The sequence below is a fragment of the Chiloscyllium punctatum genome, chromosome 28, assembly GCF_047496795.1.
Source record: "Chiloscyllium punctatum isolate Juve2018m chromosome 28, sChiPun1.3, whole genome shotgun sequence".
Classification (NCBI taxonomy): Eukaryota; Metazoa; Chordata; class Chondrichthyes; order Orectolobiformes; family Hemiscylliidae; genus Chiloscyllium; species Chiloscyllium punctatum.
In genome coordinates this window covers 14,535,388-14,562,769 of record NC_092766.1, presented here as the reverse complement: position 1 = coordinate 14,562,769, position 27,382 = coordinate 14,535,388, and the positions used below count along the sequence as shown (strand labels likewise).

Sequence of the window (27,382 nt, the reverse complement as noted above, 5' to 3'; positions counted from 1 at the left end):
TCCCTGGGCACTATGGGACAATTTAGCATGGCCAATCCACCCTAACCCGCACATCCCTTACACTATGGGACAATTTAGCATGGCCAATCCACCCTAACCTGCACATCCCTGGGCACTACAAGACAATTTAGCATGGCCAATCCACCCTAACCTGCACATCCCTGGGCACTATGGGACAATTTAGCATGGCCAATCCACCCTAACCTGCACATCCCTGGACACTATGGGACAATTTCCCATGGTCAATCCACCCTAACCTGTACATCCCTGGGCACTACGGGACAATTTAGCACGGTCAATCCACCCTAACCTGTACATCCCAGCACATTATGGGACAATTTAGCATGGCCAATCCCCATCACCGAACATTTTTGTACTGGTCGCCCTGTTACAGGAAGAATTTTGTTAAGCTGGAACGAATTCGGAAGATATTTACAGGATGTTGACAGGAATGGAAGATTGGGCTGGATAGGCTGTGGTTTTTGTTTCACTGGAGTGTAGGGGGTTGAGAGACAACCTGATAGAAGTTTATGAGATCATGATAGGTATAGATAGAGTTGATGGTAGGTGTCTCTTCTCTAGGATTGGGGGATTTCAAGACTAGGGGCACATTTGTAAGGTGAGAGGAGAGAGATGGAAAGAATTTTGTGGGCGGCACGGTGGCACAGTGGTTAGCACTGTTGCCTCACAGCGCCAGAGATCCGGGTTCAATTCCCGCCTCAGGTGACTAACTGTGTGGAGTTTGCACGTTCTCCCCGTGTCTGCGTGGGTTTCCTCCGGGTGCTCCGGTTTCCTCCCACAGTCCAAAGATGTGCAGGTTAGGTGAATTGGCCGTGCTAAATTGCCCCTAGTGTTAGGTAAGGGGTAAATGTAGGGATATGGGTGGGTTGCGCTTCGGCGGGGCGGTGTGGACTTGTTGGGCCGAAGGGCCTGTTTCCACACTGTAAGTAATCTAATCTAATCTAATCTAATTTCCAGAGGAAGTGGTGTATGTGGGTACAGTGACAACTTTTAATAGACAATTGGATAAGGACATGGATTGGAAGGTTTGGAGGGTTATGGGCCAGGAGCAGGCAGGTGGGCCTAGATTCGTTTGGGATTGCAGAGTGATTGAGCTCTCAGGATCTTCTATGTTTCAATCTGACTTCCCTTTTCCTTCTCAGACAATCCCTGCTTCCCTGACGGAGTCATCGAGTCTTACAGCACACAAACAGACCCTCTCGGTCCAACCAGTCCGTGCCGAACGTAATCCCAAACTAAACATGTCCCACCTGGCTCCTGTCCCTCCAAACCTTTCCCGTTCACCTAACTTATCCAAGTGTGTTTGAGTGAAATCTCGACCCTTTGATCAAACAGGTGGACGAACCTTGCTCTAAGCTCATATCAAAACTGCAGTGTCTCTCAATATTGCAGCACCTCACCCCTTCCCTGCCCCCAGCCAAACGGGGAGTGTCAGTGCAGTCAGCATGCGTGCAGGTCCGAACAGACTGACATTGTCTTTCACCTGAATGGATTTGTATCAATAAAATTCAGGGAAACATTGCCCACCTTGTCCTCCAATTTGCCTGCTTTGCGGGGACACGTGGCTCCTCAAATGTCAGGCCTGGTCACTAGGCCCGAGTCCCCCGACAGACCACTGAACAAGGAAGACTGTAAAGTTGGACCATTTTTCCTTTATGTTTTCACTGTTCTGCCTTTACATCTTATAGTTTGGTTTATTTTTCTGTATTTTAAGATGGTTACAGAGGGTGACAACACCTTTTGCCATATTTTTGGTCACAAGACACACGTGTCAAAAAAAATCAAATCAGGTTTACACTTGTCTTTTCCGATTGGGATAGAAAATACGAAACAATAATTTGCTTTTCAACATTTCAGCTTGACTCTTATTATTTTTAAAATTTGGGGTGTGTGTGCTGCGTGCAAAGGGCAGTTTTCTTTCGCAATCAGAATCTTGGCGATGCGAGCTCAAAACAGGTTCTACCGCCCTCCCTCACTCAACCATCGTTGTGGCTTTTCCAAGTCACTCGTGGTGAGATGCCACAGAAATGTTCCTAAACAGGGGTGAGTGTGGCATACAGTGCACATGAAAATACGGGTGTGGCGGGGGAAGAGAGAGAGATAAAGAGAGACCCAGAGAGACACACGCAAACACACTCAAACACACAGATACAAAGAGAGAGAGAGAGAGAGAGGCACAGACACAGAGAGAGACCCACAGAGAGATACAGCGTGAGAAAGAGAGACACACAGAATCAGAGAGAGATACAGAGAGAGACAGAGAAAGAGAGATATATAGAGAGAGAGACCGAGGGACATACAGAAAGAGATATGGAGAGGGAGACACACACAAAGACAGAGATAGACAGAGACAGAAGTACAGAGAGAGATAGAAGGAGAAATACAGAGAAAGAGAGACAGGAATGTAGAGACAGATAAATATAGAGAGAGACAGCGACAGAGAAATATAGAGACACAGACAGAGAGAGTGAGAGAGAGAGACAGACAGATAAATATAGAGGAGAGGGAGGCAGAGGGACACAGAGACAGAAATATGGATAGAGAGAGAGAGGGATACAGAGACAGAAATATGGATAGAGAGAGAGAGAGACAGAGGGATACAGAGAGAGAGAGAGAGAGAGAGAGACAGAGGGATATAGAGACAGAAATATGGATAGAGAGAGAGAGACACAGAGGGATACAGAGACAGAGAGAGAGAGAGAGACAGACAGACAGAGGGATACAGAGAGAGAGAGGGACAGAGGGATACAGAGAGAGAGAGAGAGAGAGAGGGATACAGAGACAGAAATATGGATAGAGAGAGAGACTGAGGGATACAGAGACAGAGAGAGAGATAGAGGGATACAGAGAGAGAGAGATAGAGGGACACAGAGACAGAAATATGGATAGAGAGAGAGAGACAGAGAGATACAGAGACAGAAATATGAATAGAGAGAGAGAGAGAGACAGAGGGAGACAGAGAGAGAGAGACAGAGAGAGAGAGACAGAGGGATATAGAGACAGAAATATGGATAGAGAGAGAGAGAGAGAGACAGAGGGATACAGAGACAGAAATATGGATAGAGAGAGAGAGAGACAGAGGGATACAGAGACAGAGAGAGATAGAGGGATACAGAGACAGAGAGAGATAGAGGGATACAGAGAGAGAGAGACAGAAGGATACAGAGACAGAAATATGGATAGAGAGAGAGAGAGACAGAGGGATACAGAGACAGAAATATGGATAGAGAGAGAGACAGAGAACAGAATGAATAGAAGCAGGAATAATCCATTCGGAGCACCACCACCCCCCTCGCCCCCCCATCCCCATCCCTCCACCTCCATACAAGATCCTTCCAGTTCCTCATAATCCTTGTCTTCCCCAATCCCACCCTTCCCATCTCTCTGGGGGTGCCGGCCTAGTGCTATTCTCGCTGGAGTGTTAATCCAGAGACCCAGGTCATATTCGAGAGAGCCAAGTTCAAATCCCACCGCGGTGCAATTGAATTCAATAAAAGTCTGGAATTAAGCGTCTCAGGGTAGCCATGGTCGGAAAATCCCAATTGGTTTACCAATGTCCTTCAGGGAAGGAAACTGTCATCTTTATCCGGGTCTGGGCCTACATGTGGCTCCAGACCCACAGCGATGTGGCTGACTCTTAACTGCCCCCTGGGGGCAATTAGGGACGGGCAATAAATGCTTTGGTGGGGATAGATGAGTGCTATTCTGGTTGGCGATGAGTGACCAGTGTTGGGACTGCACAGGCGATGACACTAAGATGAGCTGCAGAGCAAAGCGTGCAGAGAAATGTGAAACTTTGCAGAGGAACATCGACACTTTGAGTGAGTGGGCAAAGGTCTGGCAGACGGAGTACAATGTTAGTAAATGGGAAGTCAACCATTTTTTGGTAGGACTAACAGTGAAAAGGACTATTCATAGCCATAGAGATGTACAGCACGGAAACAGACCCTTCGGTCCAACCCGTCCAGATATCCCAACCCAATCTAGTCCCACCTGCCAGCACCCGGCCCATATCCCTCCAAACCCTTCCTATTCATATACCCATCCAAATGCCTCTGAAATGTTGTCATTGTACCAGCCTCCACCACTTCCTCTGGCAGCTCATTCCATACACGCACCACCCTCTGTGTGAAAAAGTCGCCCCTTGGGTCTCTTTTATATCTTTCACCCTAAACCTGTGCCCTCTAGTTCTGGACTCCCCCCACCCCAGGGAAAAGATTTTGTCTATTTACCCTATCCATGCCCCTCATAATTTTGTAAACCTCTATAAGGTCACCCCTCAGCCTCCGACGCTCCAGGGAAAACAGCCCCAGCCCGTTCAGCCTCTCCCTGTAGCACAAATCTTGCAACCCTGGCAACATCCTTGTAAATCTTTTCCGAACCCTTTCAAGTTTCACAACATCCTTCCGATAGGAAGGAGACCAGAATTGCACACAATATTCCAACAGTGGCCTAACCAATGTCCTGTACAGCCGCAACATGACCTCCCCAACATCCGTGCTGAGGATTTGCATCATGTTGCCGAGCAGAGAGACCTGGGTGTCCTTGTGCATGAATCGCGGAAGGTTGCTCTGCAAATTCAATGAGTAATTAGGAAAGCAAACGGAATTTTGCCCTCCATTGCAAAAGAGATGGAGTTTAAAAACAGGGAGGTTATGCTGCAGCTGTACAGGGAGCTGGGGAGGCCACACCTGGGAGTATTGTGCACAGTTTCGGTCTCCTTACTTGAGAAAGGATGTACTGGTCCCTGGAGGGTGTGCCCAGGCACTTCACTCAGTTGATTGAGGGCGTTGGTTTATGAGAGCAGACTGAGTCATAGAGTCACAGAGACGTACAGCACAGAAACCGACCCTTCGGTCCAACCCGTCCGTGCCGACCAGATATCCCAACCCAATCTAGTCCCACCTGCCAGCACCCGGCCCATATTCCCTCCAAACCCTTCCTATTCATGTCCCCATCCAGATGCCTCTTAAATGTCGCAATTGTACCAGCCTCCACCACTGTATCTGGCAGCTCATTCCATACACGTACCACCCTCTGAGTGAGAAAGTTGCCCCTCAGGTCTCTTTTATATCTTTCCCCTCTCGCCCTAAACCTATGCCCTCTAGTTCTGGACTCCCCCATCCCAGGGAAAAGACTTCGTCTATTTATCCTATCCATGCCCCTCATGATTTTATAAACCTCTATAAGGTCACCCCTCAGCCTCGACACTCCAGGGAAAACAGCCCCAGCCTGTTCAGCATCTCACTGTAGCTCACACTCTCCCAGGGACAGGGACAGCACAGGGTTAGATACAGAGTAAAGCTTCCTCTACGCTGTCCCCCATCACACACTCCCAGGACAGGGACAGCACAGGGTTAGATACAGAGTAAAGCTTCCTCTACACTGACCCCCCCCCAGTCAAACATTCCCAGGACAAGGACAGCACGGAGTGTTAGATACAGAGTAAAGCTCCCTCTATAACATGGCTCGATGAGCTGAATAGCCTGTTTCTATGCTCCTAGGTCTGGCAGTATATGTGGCACGAGAGAGACAGAGTTTTTCAAGACAGTTTATCAAAGGTTCTTAAAAGCGATCTGCATTTTTAAAATGAAAAGGCTGAACAGTCACTTCAGCCATTTGGAAATACCTGTCTGTTTATCTCAATAGCCTCAAGCTGTTTCGTTCTGAATAATCTCTCAGTCTCCCTCATGCTTTAAGTTTCCCCCTTAAAGCCCAAGTCCGATTCACAGATTGTTCACAGACTCTCGACTGAGGAATCTGGAAGACCACAGTTCATTGTGAACATCTGGGTCTTTATCCATCTTGGAGACTGTCCAGTGCAGTAGTGTGCCCAGTCTCTCTCTCTCTCTCTGCCTCTCTCCCTCACTCTCTGTCTCTCACTGTCTCTCTCTCTCTCTCTTTCTCTTTCTGCCTCTCTCTCTCTGTCTGTCTCTCTCTCTCTGTCTCTTTCTCTCTGTCTCTCTCTCTCTCACTCTCTCTCTCTGCCTCTCTCTCACTCTCTCTCTTTCTCTATCTCTCTCTTTCACTCTGTCTCCTTTTCTCTCTCACTGTCTCTCTCTCTCTGCCTCTGTCTCTCTCTCTCTCTCTCTGTGTCTCTCTCTGTCTGTCTGTCTGTGTGTGTGTGTCTCTCTCTCTCTGTCTGTGTGTGTCTCTCTCTGTCTGTCTGTCTCTGTGTGTGTGTCTCTCTCTCTCTCACTCTCTCTCTCTGTCTCTTTCTCTCTCTGTCTCTCTCATTCACTGTCTCTCTGTCTTCCTCTCTCTTTCTCTCTCCCTCTGTCTCTCTCTTTCTGTCTCTCTCTCACTCTCTGTCTATCTCTCACTCTCCCTGACTCTCTCCCTGACTCTCTCTCTGACTCTCTCTCTGACTCTCTGTCTCTGTCTCTCTCTCTCTCTCTCTTTCTCTCTCTGTCTCTCTCTTTCTGTCTCTCTCTCACTCTCTGTCTATCTCTCACTCTCTCTGACTCTCTTTCTGTCTCTCTGTCTCTGTCTCCCACTCTCTCTCTCTGTCTCTCTCTCTCTCTCACTCTCTGTCTCTCTCACTCTCTCTCTCTCTGTCTCTCTCTGTCTCTGTCTCTGTTTACTCAACACAGTTTGGGAACAGAAGGTTCTGCCCACAGTAAAGTCACAGTGCTGCTGTGTGAGGGAATATTGATGGGGAACCGGTCGTGTTCTGCACCTTTCCTGCTCAGGTGAAGGGGGGCATGAGATTTGAGGAGTTGCAGTGACACGTTTCTGTGGGGTGGCCTTATAGAGGGGTATGGATGGGGTGAATAGCCAAGCTCCTGAGAGTGTTTGATGGTGGGGGAACAGCGTTGCGAGAACTTTGCTTTCAGAAAGCACAATGGTATTTTGCACGAACTGATCTCACGCCAGTTTTGCAAACGTTATTGTATATGTCCAAGGAGCTGAGAGGCTGCATGAAAGCGGAATGAATTATAGAGCTGTACAGCACGGAAACACAGCCTTCTTTCCGACTCGTCCATGCCGATCGGACATCCTAAATTAATCTTGTCCCATTTGCCTGCAACTGGCCCATATCCCTCCAAACCCTTCCTATCCATGTCCCCATCCAGATGCCTTTTAAATGCTGTCATTGTACCAGCCTCCACCACTTCCTCTGGCGGCTCATTCCATACACGCACCACCCTCTGTGTGAAAAAGTTGCCCCTTAGGTCCCTTTTAAACCTTTCCCCGCTCACTTTAAACCTACGCCGTCCAATTTTGGACACAACCCCACCCCTGGGAAAAAGACCTTGTCTATTTACCCTCTCCATGCCCCTCATGATTTTATAAACCTCTATAAGGTCACCCCCTCAGCCTCCGAAAACAGTCCCAGCCTGTTCAGCCTCTCCCTGTAGCTCAGATCCTCCAACCCTGGTAACATCCTTTAAATCATTTCTGAACCCTTTCAAGTTTCACAACATCCTTCCGATAGGAAGGAGACCAGAATTGCACACAATATTCCAACAATGGCTTAACCAATGTCCTGTACAGCCGCAACATGACCTCCCAACTCCTGGACTCAATACTCTGACCAATAAAGGAAAGCATACCAAATGCCTTCTTCACTATCCTATCGACCTGTGACTCCACTTTCAAGGAGCTATGAACCTTCATTCCATGGTCTCTTTAGAACATACAACAATATAGCACAGAACAGGCCCTTTGGCCCTCGATGTTGCGCTGACCTGTGAACTATTCTCAGCTCGTCCCCCTACACTATCCCAAAATCATCCATGTGCTTATCTAAGGATTGTTTAAATCTCCCTAATGTGGCTGAGTTACCTACATTAGCAGGGAGGGCATTCCACCCCCTTACCACTCTCTGTGTAAAGAACCTGCCTCTGACATCTGTCTTAAATCTGTCACCCCTCAATTTGTAGTTATGCCCCCTCGTACACGCTGTCATCATCCTGGGAAAAAGACCTTCACTGTCTCCCCTATCTAATCCCCTGATCATCTTGTATGTCTCTATCAGATCCCCTCTTAACCTTCTTGCTTCCAATGAGAACAGACCCAAGTCTCTCAGCCTTTCCTCATAAGACCTTCCCTCCAGACCAGGCAACATCCTGGTAAATCTCCTCTGAACCTTTTCCAATGCTTCCACATCCTTCCCAAAATATGGCGACCAGAACTGTACACAATATTCCAAGAGTGGCCGCACCAGCGTTTTGTATAGTTGGAGCATGATATTGCGGCTCTGGAACTCAATCCCTCTACCAATGAAACCTAACACACCATATGCCTTCTTAACAGCACTATCAACCTGGGGGGCAACTTTCAGGGATCTGTGTACATGGACTCCAAGATCCCTCTGCACGTCCACACGACCAAGAATCTTTCCATTGACCCAGTACTCTGCCTTCCTGTTATTCGTCCCAAAGTGCATCACCTCACATTTAGCTGCATTGAACTCCATTTACCAACTCTCAGCCCAATTCTACAGTTTATCCAAGTCCCCTGCAACCTATAACATTCTTCCACACTGTCCACTATTTCACCGACTTTAGTGTCATCTGCAAATTTACTAATTCACCCACCCATGCCTATGTCCAAGTCATTTATAAAAATGACAAACAGCAGTGATCCCAAAACAGATCCTTGTGGCACACCACTAATAACCGGACTCCAGGCTGAATATTTTCCATCAACCACCACTCACCGCCTTCTTTCAGAAAGCCAGTTTCTAATCCAAACTGCTCAATCACCCTCAATTCCATGCCTCTGTATTTTCTCCAACAGCCAACCATGTGGAACCTTATCAAAGGCTTTACTGAAGTCCATGTATACCACGTCAACTGTCCTACCCTCGTCTACATGCTTGGTCACCTTCTCAAAAAAACTTAATGAGGTTTGTGAGACACGACCTGCCCTTGACGAAACCATGTTGACTATCTGAAATCAATTGTTGCTTGCTCGATGATTATAAATCCTATCTCTTATAACCCTTTCCAAAACCTTTTTGACAACAAAAGCTCAGCAACACTCCCTCGGACCTTACCATTAAGTGTATAAGTCCGGCTAAGATTTGCTTTCCCAAAATGCAGCACCTCACACTTATCTGAATTAAACTCCATCTGCCACTCCTCAGCCCATTGGCCCATCTGACCAAGATCTTGTTGGATCTGAGACACACAGGTGAAACACAGCAGGTCTGCCAACATCTGTGGAGAGAGAAAGCAGAATTAATGTTCCGCGTTCAGTGACCCTTCTTCAGAACTGAAACAGAGATAACCCTTTAGGTCTCGCACAAATCTTGTTCAGAATGTCTGAAGAGGTTAGGTAGATTGGGAGAGGGTGTGGGGGCTGGAGGGGGTGACAGTGAGAGGGAGGGGGTGTAGGGGCTGGAGGGGGTGACAGAGAGAGGGAGGGGGTGTAGGGGGCTGGAGGGGGTGACAGTGAGAGGGAGGGGGTGTAGGGGCTGGAGGGGGTGACAGTGATAGGGAGGGGGTGGAGGGGTGACAGAGATGGGGGTGGAAGGGGCTGGAGGAGGCGACAGAGATAGGGAGGGGGTGTAGGGGCTGGAGGGTGTGATAGAGATAGGGAGGGGCTGGGGGAGGTGACAGAGATAGGGAGGGGGCGTGGGGGGTTGGGGGAGGTGACAGAGATAGGGAGGGAGTGGAGGGGGTGACGGAGATAGGGAGGGGTGTAGGGGCTGGAGGAACTCACAGAGATGTATGTAAATATGTGTAGATCCTGTCCCTCAGAATCCCCTCCAACAACCTGCCCACCTCCCCCCCCCCCCCCACCCTCCCCACCGATGTCAGGCTCTGTAGTTCCCTGGCACTTCCTCACCACCTTTCTTAAAAAAGTGCCACACGTTCGCCAACCTCCATCCTTCTGGCGCCTCACCTGTGATTATAGCAATGTCTCAGCAAGGGGCCCAGCAATCGCTTCCCAGAGAGTTCATGAGGGTGGCTCAGTGGTTCGCACTGCTGCCTCACGGCGCCAGGGACCCAGGTTCGATTCCTGTCTCGGGCGACGGTCTGTGTGGAGTTTGCACTTTTCCCCGTGTCTGTGTGGGCTTCCTCCCACATTCCGAAGACGTGCAGGTTGGGGTGGATTGGTAAATGTGGAATGATAGGATCGGGTGGGTTACTCTTTGGAGGGTCGGTGTGGACATGTCAGGCGTATTTCCATACTGTGAGGCTTCTATGATTCTGGGGTACTCTTTATCAGGTTAAGACATCCAGCACCTCCTCCTTTCCAAGCTATCAAAATCTACATCCCCAAAGTTCTCAAACTTCCATATCCTTCTCTGGAGTGAACACCGATGCGAAAATATTCCGTTCAATCCACCGGAATTATCGCCACACCATCTCCCTCGAAATTATTATCAACCCGAGGCGCCATTTAGGAGTACGGGGTCGTCAAAGGTGCTATGTAAATGCACACTGGGGTTAAGCACGCTGTACGAAGGCAAGCTAATTTGTGCTTTTTGTCTTTCGCTCTTGCTCCCCGTTGTCAGAAAAAACTGGCGGATGACGTCGAGAAACAGAAAGGTGAAGTGAAGGCAAAGGCAGGTAAGCCCCCGAGCTATCTTTGTGAATGCTTAGGACCAGATGGGCCGAAGGGCGGCGGAGTGGCAGATGGAGTTTAATTTAGATAAACGCAAGGTGCCGCGTTTTGGGAAAGGCGAATCAGGGCGGGACTTATCCGCTTAAATGGTGAGGTCCGAGGGAGTGTTGCCGAACAAAGAGAGTGCAGGTTCATTGCTCCTTGAAAGTGGAGTCGCAGGTAGATAGGATAATGAAGGCGGCGTTTGGTATGCTTTCCTGTATTGGTCAGCGCATAGGAGTTGGGAGGTCATGTTGCGGCTGTACATCGGTGAGGCCGCTTTTGGAATATTGCATTCAGTTCTGGTCCCCCCCCCCGCTGTAGGAAGGATGTTAGGAAACTTGAAAGGGTTCGGAAAAGATCTACAAGGATGTTGGACGGTTTGAGCCACAGGGAGAGGTTAAACAGGCCGGGGCTGTTTTCCCTGGAGTTTCGGAGGCTGAGGGGGTGACCTTATAGAGGTTTATAAAATCATGAGGGGCATGGATAGGGTAAAGAGACAAGGTCTTTTCCCTGGGCTGGGGGAGTCTAAAACCAGGGGGGACAGGGGTTGAAGGTGAGAGGGGAAAGATATAAAAGAGACCTAAGGGGCAACTTTTTCACACAGAGGGTGGTACGTGTATGGAATGAGCTGCCAGAGGAAGTGGTGGATTCTGGATTAGTGGTGCTGGAAGAGCACAGCAGTTCAGGCAGCATCCGAGGAGCAGCGAAATCGACGTTTCGGTCAAAAGCCCTTCATCAGGAATAAAGGCAGTGAGCCTGAAGCGTGGAGAGATAAGCTAGAGGAGGGTGGGGGTGGGGAGAGAGTAGCATAGAGTACAATGGGTGAGTGGGGGAGGGGATGAAGGTGATGAGGCTGGTACAATTACAGCACTTAAAAAGCGACTGATTAATAGGAAGGGTTTGGAGGGATTCGGGCCAAGTGCTGACAAATGGGACTAGATTGGGTTGGGATATCTGGTCGGCATGGATGGGTTGGACTGAAGGGTCTGTTTCCGTGCTGTACATCTGACTCTATGTGCTAAAAGCGAAGGTAAAGCTTCCTCTACACTGTCCCTCCCACCATCCCAGCACAGGGACAGCATGGGATTAGATACAGAGTAAAGCTTCCTCTACACTGCCCCCCACCCCCCGCCAATCCCAGGGACAGGGACAGCACAGGATTAGATACAGAGTAAAGTTCCCTCTACACTGTCCCCCCATCAAACATTCCGAAGACAGGGACAGCACAGGGTTAGATACAGAGTAAAGCTCCTCTTCATTTTCCCCCCATCAAACACTCTGAGGACAGGGACAGCACAGGGTTAGATAAAGAGTAAAGCTCACTCTACACTGTGGCCCCCATCCCAGGGACAGGGACAGCACAGTGTGGATACAGAGTAAAGCTCCCTCTACACCATCCCTATCAAACACTCCCAGGGACAGGTAGAGACCATAAGGTCTGAATGGCTAATGTAGGCCATTTGGCCCACTGAGTCTGTTCCACCATTCCCTGAGCTCCGGGCTAATCTGATCACCATCGACATCACTATCCTGCCATTTCCCCTAAATCTCGATCCCCTTTGCTGATCCAGATTTTGGTGTTTGCTCTTCATGAACTGCGGGAGACAGATTATCGTCAGGGCCAGATCAGTGCCAGTTCCCAAACTGAGGCAAACCACTGGAGCGTACAGGAGAGTATTATCGAAATTCCAAACTTCCTCCCTGCACAAACCTATTCCCAGTCACACTTTAATGTCATGAATGGCCCGTGAGGTGAGGCAGGGAACAGTCATACAGCACGGAAACTGACCTTAGGGTGGCACCGTGGCTCAGTGGTTAGCACCACTGCCTCCCAGCGCCAGGGACCCAGGTTCGATTCTCCCCTCGGGCGACTATCTGTATGGAGTTTGCACATTCTTCCCTCCCCCATGTCTGTGTGGGTTTCCACGAGATGCTCTGGTTTCCTCCCACAGTCCAAAGATTCGCAGGTTAGGGTGGATTGGCCATGCTAAATTGTCCTGTAGTGCCCAGGGATGTGCAGGTGGTTAGGGTAGATTGGCCATGCTAAATTGTCCTGTAGTGCCCAGGGATGTGCAGGTGGTTAGGGTGGATTGGCCGTGCTAAATTGTCCCATAGTGCCCAGGGGTGTGCAGGTTAGGGTGGATTGGCCATGCTAAATTGTCCCATAGTGCCCAGGGATGTGCAGGTTAGGGTGGATTGGCCATGCTAAATTGTCCCATAGTGCCCAGGGATGTGCAGGTTAGGGTGGATTGGCCATGCTAAATTGTCCCATAGTGCCCAGGGATGTGCAGGTTAGGGTGGATTGGCCATGCTAAATTGTCTTGTAGTGCCCAGGGGTGTGCAGGTTAGGGTGCATCAGTCAGGGATAAATATAGGATAATAGGGTCGGGGAATTGGTCTGGGAGGGTTACTGTTTGGATTTGCGGTGTGGACCTGTTGGGCTGAAGGGCCTGTTTCCACACTGGAGGGAGTCTTTTGGTCCAATTTGTCCGCGATGCCCAGATATCCTCAATTAATCTAGTTCTGTTTGCCATTGAGTTTAAAAACAGGGAGGTTATGCCGCAGCTGGACAGGGAGCTGGTGCGGCCACACCTGGGAGTAACTGTGTCCAGTTTTCGGTGTCCTTACTTGAGAAAGGATGTACTAGGCCCTGGGGGGGGTGGGGGGAGGGGGCGAGGGGGGCGCACAGGAGGTTCAAAGGGTTGGTTCTGCAGTTCAGAGGGTTGGTTTATGAGGAGAGATTGAGTAGGCTGGGATTATACTCACTGGAATTTAGATGAATGAGGGGGGGGGGGTCTTATGATGTAGGGACTGGATAAGATCGAAGGCTGTTCCCACTGGAAGGCGAATCTAGAATTATTGGGGTGCGTCCCCTCAAAATAAGGAGGGGGAGCAGATTTCGGACTGAGCTGAGGAGGAACCTCTTCACCCAGAGGGTTGGGAATCTCTGGGAATCCCCGCCCAGTTGAGGCTGCCTTATTAAATGTTTTCAAGACAAAAAAAGATCGAGTTTGGAGCAGTAAAGGGATCGAGGGTTAGGGTGAGCGGGCGGAGTAAGTGGAGCCAAGTTTGTGAGAACGGTCGGCCATGATCTTTATTGAATGGCGGAGCAGGCCCGAGGGGTAAGATGGCCGCCTCCCGCTTCTCCTCCGACACAGCACAGAAACAGACCCTTCGGTTAAACTCTGACCAGATATCCTAATCTAGTCCCATTTACCAGCACTTGGCCCATATCCCTCTAAACCCTATTCATGTCCCCACCCAGATGCCTTTTAAATGTTGCAATTGTACCAGCCTCCACCACTTCCTCTGGCAGCTCATTCCATACACACACCACCCTCTGTGTGAAAAAGTTGCCCCTTAGGTCTTTTATATCTTTCCCCTCTCACCCTAAACCTATCCCCTCTAGTTCTGGACTCTCCCACCCCAGGGAAAAAAAATTTTGTATTTACCCTATCCATGCCCCTCATGATTGTATAAACCTCCCTCAGCACTCTCTCACACACACACACACACACTCCCTTTCTCTCTCTCTCACACACACACATTCTCTCTCTCTCCCTCTCACGCACACACACAGACACACACACACGCTCTCTCTCTCTCACACACGCTCACATTCTCTCTTACACATACAAACACGCACACACAGACACACACATGCAGACACATTCATACAATCACACACAGACACACTGTCACTCACGCACACAAACTCTTACACACATAGCACACGCTCACTCTCTCTCACACACACACACTTGCAGACACAAATACGCACACTCGCAACTGTACACACATTGACACACACACGCACACTCAACTGTACACACACTGTAAACACACATGCACACTCACAATTGTACACACACTGTAAACACACACGCACACACTCAACTGTACACACACTGTAAACACACATGCACACTCACAATTGTACACACACTGTAAACACACACGCACACTCACAATTGTACACACACTGTAAGCACACACATACACTTCTAACTGTACACACTGACACATGCGCACAACTGTACACACATCGCACTCACGCACACTCACAACTGTACACACACTGACACACACATGCACACTCACAACAGTACACACTGACACACTTGTTGCCCGTCCTTAATTGCCCCCCCCCGTGAGGCTTGCAGGGCTCAGTCAGAGGGTAGTTGGGGATCATCGATTCCAGTGCCGAATGGGGGTGGGGGCAAACTGAAACTGCGATCAAAGCCATCTCGCCTAGGACGGTGGAATGGGTTCGAAGGCCAAAGGGCCTCATACTGGGAAGGTCTGGGGGTCAGCTGGTTCATGATGCAGAGTCACGCCAACAGCGCAGGTTCGATTCCTGACCCCAGCTGAAATCCCGATGGAGTCTCTACCTTCTCGCTCTGTCCTGTTTGGCCTCTTGGATTGAACCTGCCCGAATTTATCTCTGTCTCTCTCTCTCTAGTGAGAGAGCAGCCTACGTCTCTGGTGTTATGTGTCCATCACCGAACGCCAAATGGTGGCAAACGGGATGAGGTCAGATTGGCATTTCTGGTTGGCATGGACGGGTCTGTTTCCATGCTGTACACCTCTGTGATTGAGAGAAGGAGAAATTTCTTCACCCAGAGAGTGGGGAGTCTGTGGAATGTGTTTGAGGCCAAAACGTTGTGTGTTCACTAGAAGGAGATGGATATAGCTCTTGTAGCTAAAAGGATCATGGGATATGGGGAGACTGCAAGATTAGGATACAGAGCTCAATATTCGGCCATATTGAATGTCTTAGCAGTCCTGAGGGGCAGAATGGCCTGCTCTTGCTCCTACGTTTCTACTTTTAAGGAAAAGTCTCAGGGTCTGTACCTGAAAGGGAGCTAGAGGGGTCAGGGAGAGCGAGAGGAATATTTGATGGGAATAACACAGAGTGCCTGATGGGAAATTGAGAGTCCAGCATGTTTGCTTGCTCAGAAATGTTCCAATTTAAAATTCACCTGTGCAGATGAGCTCAAGAAAATGGAGGAAGAGAAAAAGAAAGTGGAAGCCAACCTGGAGGAGTTCAAGAAGCTCTGCGAAGTGGCCGACAAGATGAAAGATTTGACAAAGTAGGAGTCACCCCACCAGAGGGACCTTCAACCTCAAAGTGTGTGTGTGTGTGTGTGAGAGATAAACTGTGTGTGAGGGTGTGTGTGTGTGAGAGACAGTGTGTGTGTGAGAGAGATAAACTGTGTGTGTGTGTGTGAGAGAGTGTGTGTGTGTGTGAGAGAGAGTGTGTGTGTGTGTGAGAGAGAGTGTGAGTGTGTGTGTGAGAGAGTGTGTGTATGAGAGAGAGAGTATGTGTGAGAGAGAGAGTGTGTGTGTGAGAATGTGTGAGAGGGGGAGAGAGTTTGTGTGTGTGTGTGTGTCTGTGTGAGAGGGAGAGAGTGTGTGTGTGTGTGTGAGAGAGAGAGATGGAGAGTGTGTGTGTGAGAGAGAGGGAGAGTGTGTGTGTGAGGGAGGGAGATTGAGTGTGTGTGTGTGTGTGTGTGTGAGAGAGAGAGAGAGAGTGTGTATTTGTGAGAGAGGGTGAGAGAGAGTGAATGAACCAGATAGAGAGATGGTGTATGAGAGTGTGTGTGCGTGAGAGAATGTATGTGTATGAGCGAGAGAGAGTGAGTGTGTGCATGTGTGAGAGAGAGGGGGAGAATGTGTGTGTGTGAGAGAGAGAGAGGGAGGATGTGTGTGTGTGAGAGAGAGAGAGGGAGAATGTGTGTGTGTGTGAGAGAGAGAGGGAGGATGTGTGTGTGTGAGAGAGAGAGGGGGAGAATGTGTGTGTGTGAGAGAGAGAGAGGGAGGATGTGTGTGTGTGAGAGAGAGAGAGGGAGAATGTGTGTGTGTGAGAGAGAGAGGGGGAGAATGTGTGTGTGTGAGAGAGAGAGGGAGAATGTGTGTGTGTGAGAGAGAGAGAGGGAGGATGTGTGTGTGTGAGAGAGAGAGAGGGAGAATGTGTGTGTGTGAGAGAGAGGGAGAATGTGTGTGTGTGAGAGAGAGAGAGGGAGAATGTGTGTGTGTACGCGCATGTGGGTAGATGAAAGAGTGTGTGTGTGTGTGTGTGTGTGAGAGAGCGACAGAGAGTGTGTGTGAGCGAGGGAGAGTATGTGCATGAGAGCGAGAGAGTGTGAGAGAGAGAGAATGTGAGCGTGAGAGAGTGAGAGTGTGTGTGAGGGAAGTGGGGGTGGGGGAAGGGGGGTGAAGGAAGCGGGGGTTGGGGGAGTGGTGTGGGGAAGTTGGGGGGTTGGGGGAAGGGGGGGGTGGGGAAGGAGTGTGGGGGAAGTGGGGGGGGTTGAGGGAAGCAGGGGATGGGGAAATCGGTGGTGTGGGAAGGGGGGGTGGGGAGAGGTGAGCTGTGAGCAGGGATGAGTGTCAATGTTGGAACAGTGGGAAGCTGTGACCTTCCGAAGGTGGGGACCAGCAGCACCAAGCTGGTGCCCTGGGTTTCCTGTGCACAAACTGGGCACGATGCGAGGCGAATGTTTAATGAACAACACGCAAAATCTTCCGCGGTATCAGAAAGGCTGATGATTTATTAACCGTCTGACCCTAACCTGTCTCTCTCTCTCTCTCTCTCTCGCGCTCTCTCTTTGTTCCACAGGAAGCTCTGCCCACAGCAACCTTCCATTCAGAGCCAGGCCTAGGTAAGACGATCTGTCCCCATTTTCCTTTCAAGCACACCCCACAAACACAGGGACGTCCTGCTCCCTCTGCGAATCTGGGTTTCCCAACAGCAATTTTCCATCCTCCTTCACTCCCCCTTTCGTGACATGCGGTTCCCATGGGAACCTTTTTTTGATGCCTCTGTCCATCGCGCTGGTCTGGGTTGAGGTACCCAGTCACGGTACACGGTGGTTATAGAGACATCCAGCGTGGAAACAGACCCTTCGGCCCACCCGATCCGTGCTGAACAGATCCCGAACTAAACTAGTCCCACCTGCCTGCTCCTGGCCCATATCCCTCCAAACCTTTCCTGTTCATGAATTTATCCAAATGTTTTTGAAATGTGCCCACATCCATCACTTCCTCTGGAAGTGCATTCCACACATGATCTACCTCAACACCTTTCTCTTCCCTCCCTAAAAAAGTACGCCCCCTAGTTTTGAATACCACCCCCCCCAGGGAAAAGACATTGCTATTCACCTTATCTATTCCCCCATCATGGTTTTACAAACCTCGCTGAGGTCACCCTCCGACACTCCAGTGAAAAAAAAGGTCCCATCGCTCTTTATAACTCAAACCCTCCGTACCCGGCATCATCCTAGTAAATTTCTGCTGAACCCTCTCCAGTTTAATAATCTCCTTCCTGTAACAGGGCGACCAGAACTGGACACAGTTCTCCAGACGAGGCCTCACCAAGGTCCTGTACAACCTCAACATGACGTCCCCAACTCCTGTACTCAACGTTCTGAGCAACGAAGGCAAGCGTGCTAAAACAACCTCAACATGACGTCCCCAACTCCTGTACTCAACGTTCTGAGCAACGAAGGCAAGCGTGCTAAACGCCTTCTTAACCACCCTGTCCACCTGTGACGCAAACTTCAAACAATTATGTCCCTGTTCGACAACATCCCTGGGCATGATGGGACAATTTAGCAAGACCAATCCACCCTAACCTGCACATCCCTGAGCACTACGGGACAATTTAGCATGGCCAATCCACCCTAACCTGCACATCCCTGGACACTATGGGACAATTTAGCAAGACCAATCCATCCTAACCTGCACATCCCTGAGCACTACGGGACAATTTAGCATGGCCAATCCACCCTAACCTGTACATCCCTGGGCATTTTGGGAGAATTTCCCATGGCCAATCCACCCTAACCTGCACACCCCTGGGCACTATGGGAGAATTTCCCATGGCCAATCCACCCTAGCCTGCACATCACTGGGCACTATGGGACAATTTAGCATGTCCAATCCACCCTAACCTGCACATCCCTGGGCACTATGGGAGAATTTCCCACGGCCAATCCACCCTAACCTGCACATCCCTGGGCACTACGGGACAATTTCCCATGACCAACCCACCCTAACCTGCACATCCCTGGACACTATGGGACAATTTCCCATGGCCAATCCACCCTAACCTGCACCTCCCTGGGAACTATGGGACAATTTCCCACAGCCAATCCACCCTAACCTGCACATCCCTGGGCACTATGGGACAATTTCCCATGGCCAATCCACCCTAACCTGCACATCCCTGGGAACTATGGGACAATTTCCCATGACCAACCCACCCTAACCTGCACATCCCTGGGCACTATGGGACAATTTAGCATGTCCAATCCACCCTAACCTGCACATCCCTGGGCACTATGGGAGAATTTCCCACGGCCAATCCACCCTAACCTGCACGATGGAGCACCCGGAGGAAACCCACGCAGACACGGGGTGGGGGGGGGAGAATGTGCAAACTCCATACAAACAGTTGCCCGAGGGGGGGAATCGAACCCGGTTCCCTGGCGCTGGGAGGCAGCGGTGCTAACCACTGAGCCATTGTGCCGCCCTTGATTGCAAGACTGTCGCCTGGCTCTAGGCTGTCCAGCCCTGTTGGAATGTTCCAATCTGACGCACCCCCCCCCCCCCCCCCCCGACCTTTGAACTCCAGTGAACCCAGGCCTGGCTGAACCAAAGGAACAGTCCTGCCTTCCCCCGCTTTCAGCCAAGGGACTCTCCACTGTCCTCACTCTGTGGCGAGTAGGTCTTTCCGCGGAGCAGGACTCCCAATCCGGTCCGCCTCACATTCCCTCCTCTGCCTGTCCGGAATTGTCTGAGGCTCACTTTCTCGGTCTGGAATCCGGGAGGTCCTGAACCCAGGTCCCAGGAACTGCAGTGCCCAGGTCTCGCTTGCTGACGGTCAGAGGTAAGAGCTGTGCTCCCCGAGGTTGCTGTCTCCGGACAGGATGAGAATCAGGAAGACTCTGCTCCCCCCGCCTTCCTTCCCACAAGAACCCGATTCCAAAGGAGGGCTGGTTCCAGGTTTCAGAGATCTAGAACCGTCTGGCAGGATCTAGAACCGGCCGGCGGGATCTGGAATCTGCGGGCAAAACGCAGAGCCGAGGGACAGGGTCTGGAATCAACAGGGCAGGGTTCTAGACCCAAGGGCAAGTATCCGGACCCGAGGGGCAGATTCTAGAAGGCATGGGCGGAATCTAGAGCGAAGGGAGAGTATACAAGAGCTGAAGGGCAGAATCTAGATCGTGTGGACAAGTTCTAGAACCAAGAAACAGGGTCTAGAACCAGTGGAGAGGAGCTGGAACTGAGGGATTGGATCTGGAACCAGTAGACAGGGGACACAATCGAGAACCAGCAGTCACGTACTAGAACCAGTGGGTGGGACCTAGAACCACTGGATGGGATCTAGAACCAGCAGTCAGGACCTAGAACTAGTGGAGGGGACCTGGAACGAAGGGATTGGAACTGGGACTAGCCATCAGGGATCTAGAACCCGTGGATAGGATCTAGAACCAGCAGACCGGACCCAGACCTCCTTGAGCACCTATTTCTTACATTTGGCACCCGCCAACACTTTGAAAGCGCCGTCCCGACACACGGTTAACCCCTCCTGCTCATCGAACCAAACCCCCAGAAAAGCCCACCTCGCCCCGTAATCTGTTCAAGTCTAGGTGACAGAGAACTGCCCCAAATTCCACTATTTGAAGGAACGATAAGAATTTTATTCTTTAGCTCTAAAATGAACAGGCAACAACAACCATTTCCAACTCTCAGCCTCCTTTCTCTTCCTGGTTCTCCGCCTCCCACCCTATAACAAAATGCACTGATCCAAGAAAGCCCCTCTTACATTTATAGCAGCTCAGGTTTCAAAACCAGACAGTATCGATCTCCCTCTGTTGCTCGATCTCCCTGGGTCATCCTCGGTGTTTTGCTCTAAAGATGTTTCATGCAACAAAGCGTGTGGTGAATGGCAATCTTTCAAATGGTGCTCTTGCTCTGACTAACTGTCCAAAGTGCCTGCTTTTTATAACCCAAATATCGGATAGTTTTATAGTTCGATGTTGTCAAAACAGTAAAATTCAAACTTGATTGGGTTTTAGTATCTCGGGGCATAATTTAAACCGCTTGGTTAAATTCAAACCGCTGGGAAACCAAATCTAAGTGGTGGCCCGAATGTTACATCTTCAAATTGTTCCCTCTCTCTTAAAGGTACAGCACACGCCTTCACTTAACTGGCTGTGAATGGCCCTGTGATCGTCACAGAGGCAGCGGTAGCCACGTGGACCCTTTCTTCGTCTCTGTTGCTCTCTGACAGGAGAAGACGCGACTGTGGGTTGGGCGGGCAGGAAAGTGTTCAGTTACCGTGGGGTACGGGAGGGTCAGCATGAACCTGACATCTCTCCCGATCCGTCAATTCTGATCTCACCTCCCAGCGAGACTTGACCACCTCCCCCTTCTCTGTCCTCTCCTTCTTCTCTTGCAGTCACTCAAAGCAGCCTGATCGCAGGGCTTATGGGACACACTGATCAAGACCTCAACCCCTACTGGATTTTGCAAGGAGCTGGGCGGTGGAGACTGACCTGTGCGATGACAGAAATGACAAAGGCCACTGCACGCACACACAACGCGTACACAATTGGAGCAGGGTGTACACCACTAGTGGCCCCAAACCCATCCAACAAGGCCCAAGTGGAATATTCCCCCCCCCCCCTCCCCCCGGCCCCTCCACTTGCCCTGGACAGGGGCAGGGGGTTTGGTGGGCTGGAGGGGGGGGGGGGGGCAACACTGGAGAAGCTCGACACCATCCAGGGCAAAGATGCCCCCCCCCCCTTCCCCTCCCCCTTCCCACCACCACTCGATTGGCGCTGCACCCACTCAGTCGCAGCAGTGTGTACCATCGACAAGAAGCGCCGCAGCGACTCGCCAGCCTCTTCCAAAGCAATGACCACTGCTGTTTAGAGGGGCCAGGGAAACACCTAGCCCCCTCCCCTCCAAGCCCCGAATCGGAAACATGTCGACCCTTCCCTGCCCCTGGGGCCGAACTCCTGGAGCTAACGGTGCTCCCTAAGCTGCAGGGAGCGCTCGTGCGTGGTTGAAGGAAGCAGCTCACCGACACTCGTGCCAAGGGTGACTCATTTACCTACGTCAACCGCGCTTTCCAAACATTGTGACCCCCGAACGATGACTTGTGTACCCGGCACCTTCCAACTCCTGAAGCGACCTCCAGAGGTATCCCCTACCCCATCTCTCTCTCTCCCCCCCCTTCTCTCTCACTCCCCCTCTTCTTTTCTCTCTCTCCTCCTCCTTTTCTCTCTCTCCCCCTCTCTCTCTCCCCCTCTCTTTTTTCCTCTCTCTTTCTCCTCTCTCTCTCCCTCTCCTCTTCTGTCTCTTCCCTTCTCTCTCACTCCCCCTTCTTTTCTCTCCCCCCTCTCCCATCCTCCTTTTTACTCTCTCTCTCTCCTTTTCTCTCTCTCTCTCTCTCTCCTTCTTTCTCCCTGTCTGTCACCTCTCCAGTTCGAATGTCACCAGCCTGCCCTCCACCAACCCGCCCACTGCATCCCTTCCCCCCCCCCCCCCCCCCCCCCCACCTCCCTGATGCCCATTTGGGCCGAGATTCTCAGTACAGTTTTCCCAAAGTGCCTTTCCACCTCCTCAAAAAAACCGGCCTCCGTCCTCAGGGAACTTCCTCCACGCCGTTCAAGCCCTTTTCCGCCATTTTCTCTCGCCCCCTCAGCCCACGAACTCCCGTCGATGGGAGTTTCCCCGATTTGACGCGCGCTCCTGGGTGGCAGCGCTCCACTGGCGTGCTTGCCAGCTCTGCAGACAAGCGACGTCAAACTCGGGCGCTCGCGTGGCGCTGGTTTCCTTTCTGGCCCCTCCCCGTCCGTTTGAGGGACGTCCTTGAGATACCATTGTTGTTGACGCCAGAGTCAACCCTGTTGTTGGAAACAGTCAGATGTAGGTCAGAGGTCAAGGGTGTGGCGCTGGGAGAGCACAGCAGGTCAGGCCGCATCCGAGGAGCAGGAGAGTCAACGTTTCGAGCTCTTGAACCATCAAACTCTCCTGCTCCTCGGATGCTGCCTGACCTGCTGCGCTCTCCCAGCGCCACACCCTTGACCTCTGACCTGCAGGCCTCACTTTCTCCCTCTCAGCTGTAGGCCAGACCAGGTCAGGATGGCGGTTTCCTTCCCTGAAGGGGCTTTCCGACGATGGATTCGTGGTCATCATTAGACTCAGATTTTCTTGCCCGCGCCCTCCCCTCTTATTGGATTCAAAATGCCAACAGGGCAGGGTTTGAACCCAGCTCCCCAGAACGTCACTTGGCTCTCTGGGTGAACAGTCCAGCGATCATAGCCACCATCCTGCCCTTGTATGGGGGGGCAATAATTAGCCCTCGGGTGGACATCTCGAGAAAGCAGAGCTGATCGCCGTTGTGTCACCCCCCCTCCCCCGCGCGAGCCAATCAGGAGCCGGGATACCACGACGACCTTGCTGGAAATCGCCGGGGGGACGGGAAAGGAGCTATGCAAGCGCAGCAGGAAGCCAGAGAGAGGCAAGCTTTCGGAATCCGGAACATCGTGTCTCCCACCCTCACCCCGGGGAGAGAGAGAGAGAGAGAGAGAGAGGGGCACGCTTTCGGAATCCGGAATGCTACGTCGCATCTCCCACCCTCCCCCCCCCCCAAACCCCAGGGAGAGGGAAGGAGGGAGGCACACTTTCAGAACCCGGAATATCGCCAAGTTGTGTCTCCAACCCTCCCCTCACTGCCCAATGAGAGAGAGAGAGAGAGGGGGGCATGCTTTCCCAATCCGGAACACCGCGTCGCGTTTCCCACAGCTCGCAGCACTTTCCCTCCTCGTCCCGTCGATGTCAATCTGGCTGGCGGTACTGTCCCGACCTCCGGGCCGGGAGCCCGGCGTCTCGCGTGCCCGACGTTCCGAAGGCTGTCAAGGTGAATTGATCTGCGAATCGTTCCTCATCCGTGACCACGCTGTGCCTGCGCCTGCCGCGACTCGGGAAAACTTCAGCCCCTTTTTCCGATCAATAATAAAAAAAACAGCTTGACACACCAGCTGCTCCTGTTGGCACTGTGTACCCGCCCGTGTACCACTCTCGGGGCGTTGGTGGCCAGGGATCATGACTGGTACTCACACTCTTGAGAATTTCAGGGCTCGGTCTTCAGGCACTTGAACAGACAATGTCGGGGTGGAAATGAGGGGGGCGTAACGTTGAGGGAGGAAGGTATAGGGGAAGTGTCAGAGGTCGCGTCTTTACTCAGAGTGGTGGGTGCATGGAATGCACTGTCAGCAGTGGTAGTGGGGTCAGAGACATTAGGGATATTAAAGCGACTCTTGGATGGATGATAGTCCAATGGGGGGGGGGGGGGGGGGGGGGGGGGGGGGGGCGGGGGAAGTAGGTAGTTAGTTTGATTTTATAATAGGATAGAAGCTCCCAACACCACATCAAGGGGCCTGTGCTGTACTGTTCCGTGAAACCTGTAGATAGGAGACGCAATCATAAACACTCAGGGATAGCAAATTTCTAGCCAGTAATGTTGAAATGCATCAATGGTGTTACCATCACTGAACCCCCCCCCCACTATCAACATCCTGGGGGTTACCATTGAGATGGAATCTAACCATCGCCCCCTTGATATTTAATGGTGTTACCATCACTGAACCCCCCCCTACTATCAACATCCTGGGGGTTACCATTGAGAGAGAGAATCTAACCATTGCCCCCTTGACATTCAATGGTGTTACCGTCACTGAATCCCCCCCACTATCAACATCCGGGGGGTGTCCATTGCGAGAGAATCTAACCATCGTCCCCTTGATGTTCAATGGTGTCACCATCACTGAATCCCCCCCACTATCAACATCCTGGGGGTTACCATTGAGAGAGAATCTAACCATCGTCCCCTTGATGTTCAATGGTGTTACCGTCACTGAATCCACCCCCACTATCAACATCCTGGGGTTACCATTGAGAGAGAATCTAACCATCACCCCTTGACATTCAATGGTGTTACCATCACTGAATCCCCCCCCACTATCAACATCCTGGGGGTTCCCATTGAGAGAGAATCTAACCATCACCCCCCTTGACATTCAATGGTGTTACCATCACTGAATCTCCCCCCACTATCAACATCCTGGGGGTTCCCATTGAGAGAGAATCTAACCATCACCCCCTTGACATTCAATGGTGTTACCATCACTGAATCCCCCCCCACTATCAACATCCTGGGGGTTACCATTGAGAGAGAATCTAACCATCGCCCCCTTGACATTCAATGGTGTTACCATCACTGAATCCCCCCCCACTATCAACATCCTGGGGGTTCCATTGAGAGAGAATCTAACCATCACCCCCCTGAAGTTCAATGGTGTTACCATCACTGAATCCCCCCCACTATCAACATCCTGGGGGTTATCATTGAGAGAGAATCTAACCATCACCCCCTTGACATTCAATGGTGTTACCATCACATGGGTGATGGTTAGATTCTTGGATAAACTGTAGAATTGGGCTGAGAGGTGGCAAATGGCGTTCAATGCAGCTAAATGTGAGGTGATGCACTTTGGGAAGAATAACAGGAAGGCAGAGTATTGGGTCAATGGAAAGATTCTTGGTCGTGTGGACGTGCAGAGGGATCTTGGAGTCCATGTACACGGATCCCTGAAAGTTGCCACCCAGGTTGATAGTGCTGTTAAGAAGGCATATGGTGTGTTAGGTTTCATTGGTAGGGGGATTGAGTTCCAGAGCCGCAATATCATGCTCCAACTATACAAAACGCTGGTGCGGCCACTCTTGGAATATTGTGTACATGTTCTGGTCGCCATATTTTGGGAAGGATGTGGAAACATTGGAAAAGGTGCCGAGGAGATTTACCAGGATGTTGCCTGGTCTGGAGGGAAGGTCTTATGAGGAAAGGCTGAGAGAATTGGGTCTGGTCTCATTGGAAGCAAGAAGGTTAAGAGGGGATTTGATAGAGACATACAAGATGATCAGGGGATTAGATAGGGGAGACAGTGAAAGTCCTTTTCCTAGGATGATGACAGCGTGTACGAGGGGGCATAACTACAAATTGAGGGGTGATAGATTTCAGACAGATGTCAGAGGCAGGTTCTTTACACAGAGAGTGGTGAGGGGATGGAATGCCCTACCTGCTAATGTAGGTAACTCAGCCACATTAGGGAGATTTAAACAATCCTTAGATAAGCAGATGGATGATTTTGGGATAGTGTAGGGGGGACGAGCTGAGAATAGTTCACAGGTCGGCGCAACATTGAGGGCCGAAGGGCCTGTTCTGCGTTATATTGTTGTATGTTCTATTCTCTCTCAATGGTAACCCCCAGGATGTTGATAGTGGGGGGGGATTCAGTGATGGTAACACCATTGAACGTCAAGGGGGCGATGGTTAGATTCTCTCTCAATGGTAACCCCCAGGATGTTGATAGTGGGGGGGATTCAGTGATGGTAACACCATTGAACGTCAAGGGGGCGATGGTTAGATTCTCTCTCAATGGTAACCCCCAGGATGTTGATAGTGGGGGGGATTCAGTGATGGTAACACCATTGAAAGTCAAGGGGGTGATGGTTAGATTCTCTCTCAATGGTAACCCCCAGGAGGTTGATAGTGGGGGGGATTCGGTGATAGTACTAACAGGAATCCAAGAAGGATGTGGGGGTTAGAAATTAATTTTGGGGATATGGGATTGTGGGCATAGGGCGATCCCAATGAAAGAAGCAGTAAGTTCTAGCCCTCGTCCAGCATTAACAAACTCAAACCCCAGACCCTGATGCTCCCCACCCATACATTACTGAAAGGGTCCTGCACTTTCAGCGAACATGCCTTCTCTCAGAGACGTTCAGCCATGACCCCCAGTCCCCTTCAAACGAACAGAGGCGAGGCCCAGAGAGGAGGAACAGCTCCCTATTCATCCGAACCGACGTTTAACCCTCAACTAAAAGCTGTTGGCATCAACAGATTGGCATGATGGGTGCCCCACCCCTCACTGCTCTGCCACTATTTGTAAAAATCTGAGACATCTTGGGGGGCATTTGCTACTGAGATAAAAGGGCTCTAATTGTATGCATGACACAACAAAATAATGCATCAAAGTTAACTCTCAAAGTTAACTCGCTCCACTGTGTGTGACATCTCTCCACACCCATTTTTATTTTGCCTGATTTATTAGCCGTCAATTTTTTTTTATCTTCTATAAATACTTCATCACCCAATAAACGCCGCGATTCTTGCGACACTCGGCCGTCAACTCGCATTCCCTCCTGCCGTTTCCCGTGAAAGCCTCAGAACATGCCGCGCCCTTCCTCAGGTGCTGCCAGACCTGCTGAGTTTCTCCAGCACGCCCTGCTCCCCATTAGCCATCCGGTCTGGTGCATTGAGTGCGCTGTGCGTCCCCATCGCATCCCCCCCCCCCCCCCCCCCGGTCTTCAGACAACCCCGAAATGCACGATTCCACCCTCCCCCTCCCCAATAGAGCAATTTGTCTGCCCTCCTCCCCGTTACCCTGTACAGTCCCAATTATGGTGAGGGGGAGGACATGTACAGTGTTCAATGTGGCTAGGTATTAAGAACGGGGCACAGGGGTTGGCATCGGTAAATATGAGACACCCTGGTTAATAGTGATACACACAGAGGAGGAGGAGACACTGTCGCTGGCGCAAAGGATTACACTGGAATTTCTGCCAGTGCTTCCCTGTGATTCAAGCTGCAGCAATCATCTGGTACCAGGGTAAATGAGCAGGAGAGAGAGTGCCCGAGCGGGTACAGAATATCCCAGAACCA

At 51.0% G+C, this 27,382-nt stretch overlaps 1 protein-coding gene across 5 annotated transcripts in view; it reads left to right on the top strand.

Annotated features, from left to right (window-relative positions):
• LOC140454024 (protein GOLM2-like) overlaps positions 1-22,544 on the top strand; it is an 80,907-nt gene extending 58,363 nt beyond the window's left edge. For 4 of the 5 annotated variants that reach the window (XM_072548964.1, XM_072548965.1, XM_072548963.1 and 1 more), the window contains 4 exons: positions 10,493-10,547; positions 15,575-15,677; positions 17,204-17,246; positions 21,050-22,544. In XM_072548964.1, coding sequence (XP_072405065.1) covers positions 10,493-10,547; positions 15,575-15,677; positions 17,204-17,246 — 201 coding nt within the window. In that variant the 3' untranslated portion in view covers positions 21,050-22,544. Of the gene's footprint in view, positions 1-10,492; positions 10,548-15,574; positions 15,678-17,203; positions 17,247-17,917; positions 18,032-21,049 lie in introns of those variants that run through there. The other variant, XM_072548968.1, reaches the window with a different exon arrangement.
• The last annotated feature ends 4,838 nt before the right edge of the window (positions 22,545-27,382 follow it).